At 31.9% G+C, this 12,512-nt stretch overlaps 1 protein-coding gene across 4 annotated transcripts in view; it reads left to right on the top strand.

Moving 5' to 3' along the window:
- CHD1 (chromodomain helicase DNA binding protein 1) overlaps positions 1-10,182 on the top strand; it is a 72,558-nt gene extending 62,376 nt beyond the window's left edge. For 3 of the 4 annotated variants that reach the window (XM_031448700.2, XM_031448703.2, XM_031448704.2), the window contains 4 exons: positions 5,112-5,208; positions 6,155-6,206; positions 6,716-6,926; positions 8,586-10,182. In XM_031448700.2, coding sequence (XP_031304560.1) covers positions 5,112-5,208; positions 6,155-6,206; positions 6,716-6,926; positions 8,586-8,931 — 706 coding nt within the window. In that variant the 3' untranslated portion in view covers positions 8,932-10,182. The remainder of the gene's footprint in view (positions 1-5,111; positions 5,209-6,154; positions 6,207-6,715; positions 6,927-8,585) is intronic. The other variant, XM_064482742.1, reaches the window with a different exon arrangement.
- Positions 10,183-12,512: the final 2,330 nt, after the last annotated feature.

The raw sequence follows: 12,512 nt of genomic DNA, 5'->3' as shown, positions 1-12,512 counted from the left end.
ATGCAGACTTTTATTTCCCCTTTCATTTTAGAAGCAGCATCAACACAGTTGATCTTAAAATTACAAACCTGAACTGCTATAATATTATACTAGCCACTTATGGATTACCAAATCCAGGTCATTGTTAAGCCAAACTATTAGGTTAGGAAGAAAAATGAGCACAAACCAGTCACTGATATCAGTTTATTAGCCTGCTGTTTTCTTCACTATGTACAGTGCAGCTACTTATCAAAACAAAAACTTTACTGATATATTTCTGGAAAAGTCATGATTACACTAAAGTTAAAAAAAATTCTATCCTTGTCCCCCTTCCTTAAATTCAGTCAGGATCCATTTTAGAAAGAGGAGGTAGGAACTTGATCATGATCACTAGGCTTTTGAAAACAAGTAAACTGAGCTGTCATGTCTAAAGAAACCAAATCCATGCATGGACGATAAGAGCGTGAAGTCACGTGCCTGGAATAACATGGAATGATCACTGGAGTTGGCAATAACAGGACACGCTTAGTCCCCATCTTGGATAGTTTTTGGCTGTGTGACCTTGAACAGTTACCAGTATGAGCCCCCTCAGTATTGTCATCTGTAAAATGATAGCATCTGTACTTGAAGCCCTTTATAAATTGTAAGGCACTACATAGTTTCCAGTTATTGAATGACGGTGATAAGAGATACCATGAGGAACAAGGCAATAATTCTAAAGAACTGTATTCATAGTGTCTGGTTTAATCTTTTGTTTAGGTTGAAATATATATACTGGAGCTTTAATGGTTTCCTTAAATACCACGAAAAAGAGTAATTTACCTTTCTCAAAGCTCTTTCAACTCACACAATGATCCCCAAAGAACAGAACCACAGAACAGGAATACAGTAAAGTTCAATTATATATGTGTTGTGTGTGTGTATATATACATGGATTAAATGAGAATATAGCTAAATTCTCTATATTCAAGATCCAAAGTTAAGTTCTCTCTTTCAATGGATCCCAGACATATTCTTAATTATTGTTTGTCTGTGATAAAATTAGGAAAATAACAGAAGTGCTGTGAGTTATTATTCTTAAAGCTAAATTTAGTTAATTTAAAGGATTATGGAAATTTTCTTTTTAGTGTAAAGGAGCTTATTTTCTCTCTGGAAATAATTATTTGATGCATCCCAGTTTTTAAAACCTTATATGTAATTAGAGTTTAGAATTTTGAGGTTGTGAAGAAGGCAGAATATTTTAGTTGCTTTCTAGATTAGAAATAAGCAGCATCTTATTGAAATTACAGAGTGGCTAATATAAATAGATGTTATTTTAGATTTAGTTTGCTATTAGGAAAAGGAGGATTAAAATAACCTCTAAAAGAAAAGAGACCAAAGAGCCAGGAGCCTTTTTTGTGTTCATCTTTAACTCCCAAGGTTTGATCCTTCTCTTTACCCAGTTAGACAAATTACCTTTGTGTTTCTCCTGTTTTGTGCTCATCTGCCTTGATTTATATTCCTTGGTTTTTATTTCTGCTGTCACTGCCTCTAGTTATAGTAGATTGCCTTAAAGGAGAGGAGAAAATAGACCCCAATTAAGAAATATTTCAAAGCAAATTAGTTTTTACTCTGGTCTGAGTGCTATCTTGGAGATAGACTGGGTGGAAAATGTAGAAGCAAGGAGGAGTCCCTTGTATTAAGACTTATCACTGAACTGCTGACCACCTTGCCCCACCCCACCCCACAGAACACAGTTACAGTCACTGATTCTACAAAACGAAAGAAGATAGAGACCTTACTTACAAAGATAAGGACTTGACCCATAATTATTACAGCAGTTGACATTAAGCAAGTTTTACTATGTTCCTGTTCTATAGCTTTATACCTGATAGTTTGCACCCCTTAGTCCCTTTCACCTGTTTTGCCCACACACCTACCCCTACCCCCACCTTTCTGGCAACCACTAGTTTGTTCTCTGTCTCTGTGAGTCTGTATCTGTTTTGTTATATCTGTTTTTGTTTTTCAGATTCCACATATAAGTGAAATATACAGTATTTGTCTGACTTATTTCACTTAGCATAATACTCTCCAGGTCCATCCTTGTCACAAATGGCAAGGTTTCATTTTTTATGGCTGAGTAATACTCCATTTTATGTGTGTTCGTGTATACACACACTCAGATAAATCACATTTTTATCCATTTATCTGTCTGGGCACTTAAATTACTTCTGTACCTTGGCTATTGTAAATAATGCTACAAAGAACACTTAGGTGCACATATCTTTTTGAATTAGTATTTTCTTTTTCTTCAAATAAATAGTGAGAAATAGAATTGCTGGATTGCATGGTAGTTATGTTTTTAATTTTTGAAGGACCTCCATACTGATTTCCATAGTGGCCATACCAGTTTACATTTGTAGCAGCAGTGCACAAGGGCTCCTTCTTCTCCACATCCTGGTCAACACTTGTTTTCTCTTGTTTTTTTAACAGTAGCCATTCTGACTGATGTGAGGGAATATATGTCATTTTGGTTTTGATTTGCATTTCTAGTGATTACTGATGAACATCTTTTAATGTGCCTGTTGGCTATCTGTATGTCTTCTTCAGAAAATACCTCTTCAGGTCCTCTGCCCATTTTTTAAACCTATTGTCTTTTTGATATTTTAATTTCAAAATAAGCTGTTTTAATTTAATGTCAAACACTGGATATTAACAAGATTTGCTAATTAAATTAGATGTCAATTACAAAGATTTTAATATTTTTTAGTATTGAAGTTGATTATTTTTTTCAATTGCTCGCTGATAAACTTTCTCTAGAATTTGTTTAAAGAATTGTCTTTGATGACTTGGTTAGCTATTTCTTCATTCTTTTATTTCATTGATAATTGATTACAGGGGAAAGTACAGTCTAAAGGATATTTCAAAAGAAAAACCGAACAGTATTGACTGTAGTTAATGATATGCATGCTGAGGTATTTAGAGGTAGATACAGTAATACCTATAATTTTTCTTTGAAATGCATCAAAGAAAAATGAGAGGACTGACAGAGGGATGGATGTATGAAATGATATGTGAATAGAGCAAGCACAATAAAATGTTACTAGGAAATCTAGGTAGTAGGTATATGGGTGATCATTGTAAAATTCTTTCATCTTTGATGTATGAAAATTACTTAAAGTTTTTAAGTAATTATGCATATTATGAAAATTTATTGGTTTAAAATAGCCTGCTATTTGTCTTGCTAACTTGATATGCTTTGATCATATGCTACAACTTATTTAAATAGCCCCATTTTACAGACTATGAAGTATCACTGTAGAAGCAAATTCTGAGGATACTGTGCATAAATCTATGCACATTAAACATAAGGATTTGGGTGACTGCTCTTTAGACTGAAGTACTTTTTTTATGTACAAAGAACTTTATTACACTTCTACAATAGGAAAAATTAGAAACTTCACATGAGACTGCAATACATTTTTAGTCTAGTTTTTGTAAAATTACAGACCAAAATATTGATGTAGAATACGTATCATCATATCATGCATTTAAGCAAACATCCTTCACAAACTAAATTGATAATACTAATGGTAATGTATAATTAATGAAACAAAACAGAAACACATGAGAAAGCCACAACCGACTTGACAACACTGATAAAAATTCTTTTAGAAAGTCAACCAGTTATCCATCTTTGTATGCACATGTATGTGCTGAGATAATTTTGTAGTTAATGTATGACTCACAGACTTAGGATTTCCAAAATTTACTAACACTTGGCAACTTTTTAGTACTTTACTAGGAAGCAGCTCTTTACACATATCAATGTCCAAAATCAAAAGGTTAAGAATTACTGATCTTAGTGGAAAGAGAATTTGGGGCTCTGTCTTTTAGCCTTACCTAGTTGTGTGAGTTTAGACAAGCCACTTTAGCCTTATTACCTCATTTGTTTATTTTAAAAATTGTCCTCTGTGTTGACTGTGCCTACCTAAAAGATAAGTTATTTGTGGAATTAATAGAAAAGAGCCTCAGAAATATAAAACCTGTATAAAATATCTGTTATCAATAGTATCTCATTCAAGGCTTTATAACTTAATGTATGTTTTGTAGTCACAGGCAATAGACTCTTGATATTTGAGAGGAATACGTCTCAGCTGTTTAGAAATCCCCAGATTAAGTGCTTCTATATAGTATTATTTCTCCCATAAAAAAAAGAAAATTATTTCCTAGCTAAGAATTTTTGCTTTCTCTTCTATTAATATCACAGAAAGATAGCTTTCTTCTGGGAAGTCATTCACACACAGAGGTTTTTTGTTTGTTTGTTTTTTAATGACTTAAAATCTATTGCTTGGCTCAGTAAAAATGTCGATATTGGGTAGTCCACTAAACCCCCATCACTGGCTGATTAGTAATTTCTGCACCATCTTGTTTATATAGACAAAATTCAAAATCTTTATTTAACACACCTGTTGGAAGGCTAGTGGTTCAAGAAAATGTAAATACATGAAGTTACTATTTTAGTGATGCAGATCAACTTCAACTCAGGTGTCACGATTATTAGTGGCTGCTACAGGGTTGTATTGAGAAGGATTCAGAGGCTGTATCTGAATTTATCATGAAGGAGTTCTATGATCAATAACTAATCCAAGCCTTGGGATGGGAAGAGGGACCTGAAGATAGTGTCCTTGGTTGACAGTGTCTGATCCTGTTACTCCCATGACTGTTAACATTACAATTATAAAATGAGAATTGCTTTTAATTCATTATTTGGGACCTTTCTTTCACAAGCGTAATCCATGTTATCTGATGGTATCTTTACTCAAACTACTAACATAGTGTATTCCTTTTATACCTAATCTTCATCACAATGAGTCCCTAATTGGTAAGTTTACTTTTCTTTGGTTTCAAACTAGGATTGGTAACTACTTTCCACTCCAAAGATTGTAAAATGAAGGAGGTCAGAAAAGAAGTAAAAGTTAATAATGTTTAAGTTTATTTGGAAACTTATCCATACATGAAGTTTTTTTAAATGCTAGAAATAATCTCCTTAGACTTTGTTCTTTAGAGGGCTAAGATGTATAGTATGTATGTTCCTGTCTAGAGGGTAGGGTTTATTTTCCACCAGACTAATTTGTCTTTTTTTCTTCTAGAAACCTGTGGATTTTTGTATCTAAGTTTACTGAGTTTGATGCAAGAAAATTACATAAATTATATAAGCATGCTATTAAAAAACGGCAGGAATCTCAGGTAAATTAATGCATCATTGAGCCATTCTTCCCTACAGAAGAATTCAGTTAATAAATGTAGAAGGAATGAAGGAAATAGGAAGTCACCTTTAGAGTACTGCATTTGTAGTAGAGTACCACATACCAAAGATTACTGTGGGTAAGGTCCTTTGAAGCAAGCTAAAATAAGTGGGCAAGAAACAAGACATCGGCATAGTCTGAAAGTCTCTCCTCCAAAATGTTCATTGATTACAAAGAGAAAAATAATAACTTTGCCTGACACCACCTTTAAATGAACAATCAAGGTTAACATCACCAGTAATAAGACATACTAACATCATGAACCCCCTGAAACTATGCACTGCAAAAGGTACAACACCACCTGTGGAATTCTTGGCAAAAATGCATAACCTCAATCAAATAATAAGAAAATATCAGGCAAACCCGATTTGAGAGAGATTCTATAAAATAACTGTCAAAAGTGTCAAGGTCATGGAAAACAAGAAAAACTTAAGGAGCTGTCCCAGATTGGAGGAAACTAAAAAACTTGAAAACTAAGTGTAATCTGGAGTTCCAAGTTTGGATTCTGGAGCAGAGAAAAGGACCTTAGTGAGGAAATGTGAGATCTGAATTGAAGTCTGAAGTTAATAGTGTTCATTACTTAGTTTTTTGATCATTATACTATGGTTACATAAGATACTGACGTTAGAAGCTGGTAAAAAGCATATGGGAACTCTTGGTACTATTTTTGCAGCCTTTCTGTAAGTCTAAAATTATTTCAGAGTCAAATTTTTTAAAAAGTCATGGGTCAAATAATTTATTTAAAAAAAAAGATACCTACAGAAGTTACATTTATACATTCTAATATCTTAAGTGAGAACTTCTTTTAGCATCAGGATTTTCTTTTTCCTGTTTTATGAGTGTTTGAAGCCACTTAAAAGATTCTTAAATATGTGCATTTATTTTAGCAAAATAATGACCAGAACAGCAACTTGAATACTCAGATGATTCGAAATCCAGGTAAGTGAGTCTTACTAATTCTTTTGAATAGTAAATTTAAAAATTGGTTTTTGGTGGGCGGTGGCAGGGTTGGGTGGAGTGGTTTTAGATGATACACACCCATGTTATTATATCAAATCTAGCATCTTAAACAGTAATCCTTTTTAGCTTATTATTAGCTTTGACCAGTTACTAGAAATTATAGAATAATTGTTGAATCTTTTTAAAAAAAATACTATTTGGAATAATGATGCATTCTTTCTATGCAAGATTCACAAAAATATAGACTGTGAAGGAAATGGGCCTTATATTTTTCAGTTGTGATTTTTTCACATTTCAGATTTAAGCAACCTATTTGTAAGCCTTAGTATGTCTTTTATAGACCATTTCTACGTGCTTTAACTGCCTGCATTTGGGAACTAGTTTTGTTGGAGTTGAAACAGGAGTTCTTAAAATCTAGCAGTGACGTTACTTTTGTTTACCTTTTTTTTTTAAGTCATTAACAAAAGTTGGACACTTTTATCTAACAGATGTGGAAAGATTAAAAGAGAACACAAATCATGATGATAGCAGCAGGGACAGTTATTCATCTGATAGACACTTATCTCAGTATCATGATCATCATAAAGACCGACATCAGGGAGACTCTTATAAAAAGACTGACTCTAGGAAAAGACCCTATTCTTCTTTTAGTAATGGTAAAGATCATCGTGATTGGGATCACTACAAGCAAGACAGCAGGTAAACTTGACAGTTTTGAAATTTTGCTTATTCATGTCTTTTTAAATTTTATTTGCTGTATTTGACTATCAGCCAATTCAATCTTCAAGTAATCACAAGTCTTATGTAAAATAAAGGTATTTGTTTATAAATAAGAAAAACTGATATATGGTCATTAAGTTACTGAATTTCTCTCTAAAATTTTTTTTTAGTTATAAATTTAAGATCAAAGTGTGCGATAAAAGATGAAATTTAGTATAGGGAGCTTTGTAATTATAAGTCCTGGGATTCATTATTGTTAGTTTTAGAGAATATTATCTCATACTTTTCAAAATATCATTGAGTAAAGTAAAAGCTTGATGGACTGAAGTATGGTGGTGGGAAATTCAGTGTTCCATTAAAAAGTATGGTGGTGGGAAATTCAGTGTTCCATTACTCATCAGAGAATAATTAATTTATGTGAAGCACCTCACTAAGGTTTAAACTTAATCAGAACAATCCGAGATAGTTCTGAAATCAGGAAGTTTCCTCCGTTTATTATTGGCTTGTTTTTTCTTTTTCTAAAAATGACTGGAATATAATAGAATATATTTTACTCGTTTATTGTAAGGGAGTATTTTTATTAATTATCATTACTATGAACCAAATAAAATGCTGAGAAGAGTAAAAGTAAAGATCAGAAAATAAATTAATTTTCTTTGTATTTTAGTTCTGCTCACTATAGTAATTTCTTTTCTCTGAGAAGCACTGCCACATTATAAACATATCAGTTGTAGAATGCCTGTTAAAATTAAAAAGAGCACACAATGAAAAGGAAAAACCATATTTATAGGTGTAAATATCTGTAATTTCACAGACTTAAATAATATGATTTATATTGTTTATAAGGACCTTTTATGAACCAAGAAACATTAAATTATGTTTGGTGAATTTTATTTGAAAAAGCAAACATTTTAGAGATTACTTTTAATTAAACTGCAATAGTTATTTTTTAGCAAACTACCACATTTATGTAGAAATTGCACCGTAGTGTTTTTTTATCTTTTTTATGTTTTTTGGTGGGGATAATTAGGTTTATTTATTTAGTTTTTAATGGAGGTACTGAGGATTGAACCCAGGACCTCATGCATGCTAGGCACGAACTCTATCACTGCGCTATTCCCTCCCTTGCATGATTTATGTATCAAGTCTTACTATGTACCTAGTCATATTAAGGAAGCTTCTAATAGTCATTATCAACCAATGAAAATTCTCTTACACAATTTATTTCATAGACTGTGTTTTAGAGGTTTTTATTTTTTCCTGCTTACAGGCTCATAAAAGGCTGATCTCAAGGGTATTCTAGATTGATGCCAGTTTCCAGATAAAGATGCATTAATACAAATGCATAAAATAAAAAGTAGCAACCAGTCTAAAATGGGCTTGCAAAATTAGATGATATGTGAAATGCTGTGTATTGTTCACTTACGTTTTATGAATGGAATAGTTTTTCCAAAGGCATGTAGAGATATTTTTCCAGTGCTTTTTAAGGCCACTTACGAAGTTTTGTGATGAAGCACTGACTTGCGTACAGTTGAAAGTATGCTTTAGAGTATTTTTGTGTTTTATTTTTAATACGATTTTGTTTGGAAACATTTAATTTGCATTATTAACTAAAACTCCTCATTTCTCTTTTATTAGATATTACAGTGATAGAGAGAAACACAGAAAACTGGATGATCACAGGAGCAGAGACCACAGGTCAAATTTGGAAGGAAGTTTAAAAGACAGATCTCATTCTGATCATCGTTCTCATTCAGACCATCGGTTACATTCAGACCATCGTTCAAGTTCTGAATATACACACCATAAATCTTCCAGGGATTACAGGTATCACTCAGATTGGCAAATGGACCACAGAGCTTCCAGTAGCGGCCCTAGATCACCACTAGATCAGAGGTCTCCTTATGGCTCCAGATCTCCATTTGAACACTCAATTGAACACAAAAGTACACCTGAGCATACCTGGAGTAGTCGGAAAACATAACAAAAACTGGTAACTGTCTTTCTGGACTTTTCTTTTAGCCATATATCATAAACCAACACAGTAATTGCCTTACATGACTTGAAAGATATAAACAGATCTTCTATCAGTAGCAGTATTGTTACTTCTTTCCAGGATGCAAGGTCTATTATCCCAACAGAAGAGAAAATATTTTTATATTTAAGGATTATGCTGCACTGTACTACAAGTATTGTAGTACTTTTTTTTTTTTTCTTTTTTAAAGAAATGGAAAATGTTTACTATAACAGGGACCTCAACACTGCCCTTCCATATAGGCTGGATAAAACTGTTTTTAAGTCAGTGATTTTAGACTGACATCCATTTAAATTATGTTTGTATATGAACTTTACTCTGACCTGTGATCATGTTTCAGGAAGGAATGAAAGAGAGTTCTTTTCTTAATAAAGAAAAAACACTCTAGGACTTTGTTCACTTTCCAAAGCTACTTGTTTACATTGTACACTGCGACCACCTTGCCGCTTTTCATCACAAGCTTGAATATTTAAATTCTGTACTTATATCTGTAAAATAGCCAGGAATTTCCTGTTCGTGATCTATTATTATGCCTTTTTACACACACACAAACTATGGCTGTAAATTATTGTAAATGGATTAAATGAGCTTTCCTTACTTCCTTCCCCTTCTCAGGCTTTTTTTGACTGTTCCTTTCCCTACCAACTCAGGCCTTCTTATCATTAAAAAAAGAATATATATATATATATATATACACACACACACATATATGTATGTATATGTATATATATATATCTCAGTGTAATAACACTTTTTAATGATTTGTCTTGATGGAATCATTGTTTAGAATGTAAAAAATGGGGAAAGGGGCCACTTAATTCCATTAGTCTGTTTTATATTGACTGTTTTATTAGATATATGTTATTTCTTTCCTTTTTTTCATTTTTTTAGTCAATATTGTGTTTGTAGTAACAAAATGGTGAGATAATATGTAAAATCTAAACTGCATGCTCTGGAAACTTTTTTTCAGAAGCATTTGGTTTAAAAGCGTAGGTGTATGAACACTTTGAGAATCCAAACGGCCAAAAGTTATTGTAAATCCATTTGTTTTCCTTTTCATGTGGGCAATAATGTTAAATGTGCTATGCAGCCAGGTAACATTTTAGATAAACTTGATTGACTTTTAATATAAACTGTTACAATGCACACTGATTGTATATAAAAACCTTATATATGACAAATTAAATTTAAGAAAAAGGATACGTGGGCTCCTGTAATTTTCTGCTGCATTCTTATTCCCTCAAGCACTTATTTTTTTTTTTTTTAAGTAGTAACATTTAGCTGCCAGAAAATGCTATTTTGGTAAGCAGTTGAATGTGTAGCACTACAAATCTATTTTGAAGACTATATGAATCTATGAAGTAAAATTTAGATACAGAAATCTTTGTTGGACTCTTAGATTTCCTGCAGATATTATTTTAGAATGCCTTATATTTATTTACAGATTTTATTTTGTTATATTCAGTGGGATTTTTGAATCATGTGGCATACATTCTTGGATGTGTGTTGTGATGTAACAAATTTGAATTCTAACTTTGACAAAAATAAGTATACTGAAATATCCTATAATATTCTTAAATATGTCTGCTGACTAGCTGTGGGAGTGATGCACAGAAATGTGTCCATAGATGTATTTTTTTAATATTTTCCCTTTATCCAGTTAGGTCTAAAATTTATACTAAGTGTACAGAATAAAGCTTCTTCACCCCTCCTCCCTATCACCCCTTTTTTAAAGCAGTGATTCCTCTTTTAGATAGTTACCCTGAAGAACGATAATCTGCCTTTTCCTTGTATATCAGTATATGAGGAATATCTCAATTTTTAAACATCTAAATATAGAAGTGATTTAACAATTCAGGGCTGGTATACATTTTTTAAGCTTTTTTACCTTTTTCTAATTTGATTATTCTACAAGATAGCATTTAATAAAAATTATAATGCTTAATAAAGTCATAATACTAACAGATCAGGGTTGGCACTTTTAATTCATCACTTTGTAGCTGGGACATTTGCATTTATATCCTATTGTGAACATTTCATAGAACAATATTACATTTTTGAGACAATGGAATGGGCTCCAACTTTCTTAATGCTACATTTAGTTGACTATTTCAGTCAACTAATTGGGTTGGATAAAAAATCTAAAACTGTATGTAACATTTATTAATCAATGGAAGATAATGTTCATTATTTGTAAGAATCAGCAATTATGTAGAAAAGGAACAAGCCATAAATTTTTTAAAGACAATGGAAAAGAACATTAGTACAGAGCTATATAACAGGAAACATTCTCTATAAGATATGCTTAATTTTTGTCTTTTTACATGCTCATTCTGATTTGCTCTTTTTATCCATTTGTGTTTGATTTTTCAAGGCTGAGAGATTATGCATAGTACTGTACCAGTTAACCCTCCACTTTAATAATACACAATAAATGACTCTTACTAAAAGCAATGGCCTGTTTGCGTATAAAGAAAATATTCTTCGTTTAGGACCTATTAAAAAATAATTTTCCGACTGGAAAGTTGTGGAAAACTGGAGTGTGAATGATTCATTAACTTGAGAGTGAGTGGCTTAATAAAATTAGAACCGTAATACAGTTGCATAAAACGTAGATTACGTACATAACTTCTCTTTGGTAATCTGTTTTTGTAGCTAAATAATGAAAGGGTGTAGATTATACAGATTTACACAGATTTCATTTCCTTAAGATTTATCAAGAATATGCATGAATATCTTTACACTATGTTACTGTTTTGGACTATAAAATGATCATTGGACTATAATTAATAACTATGACAGTTTTTAAGTCTTGAAGGGGTAGTTGAGAAAGCAACTAATCATTAAATATGGGATTTTTTTCCTGGACCTTCCCAGCTTCATCTGAAACTTATATGTGAACTGGTAAATGTAGCTTAATTGTTAAATTTTGAGTAGTTTATTACTTAGCAAATAATGCAAAAAAAATTTTAATGTTCCTGAATTGCTAATTTAAGCTTATAAACATAGATACTTCTATCAAACAGATTAAGTTCAAGGCTCAATTTTAAGATACAAGTAAAATTATTACAAATTGTTACAGCACTTTAAGCAAGATTTGTGATGAGTGGAATGTGTTTAAAAGGAAGCAGCTAGGCAATAGTGCAACAACAAAAATATATTGAAACAATGTCAAAACTTAAGTGTTAAAATTCTTAAGGTACCTAATTTTAGATATGTAAAGGAAAGTAATTTAATTGAAATTACAGTTTCTCCTGGCAGTGACTATGTATAGTAAGTGATTTTGCAGAATGCTTTATATGAATTTTTTTTTTTTTTAAAGAAAAGAACCTAATAAGTTGACTTTATGACAGAAAATCTTTGGGTTCTTTATAAAGAAAGATCTGGATATAGGTAATGTTACCAATGTTAAAGAATGAAACATGAGATTATTTGGTACAGCAGAATTTTAAAAAATACTTTTCAGATATTTCTAAGTATGCAAGTTCTCCAATGGGGCTTCATGTGCCATATTTTCTATTGTAAAAGAT

The sequence above is a fragment of the Camelus dromedarius genome, chromosome 3 (assembly GCF_036321535.1).
Source record: "Camelus dromedarius isolate mCamDro1 chromosome 3, mCamDro1.pat, whole genome shotgun sequence".
NCBI classification, from domain to species: domain Eukaryota; kingdom Metazoa; phylum Chordata; class Mammalia; order Artiodactyla; family Camelidae; genus Camelus; species Camelus dromedarius.
This window is presented reverse-complemented; position numbering and strand designations above follow the sequence as displayed.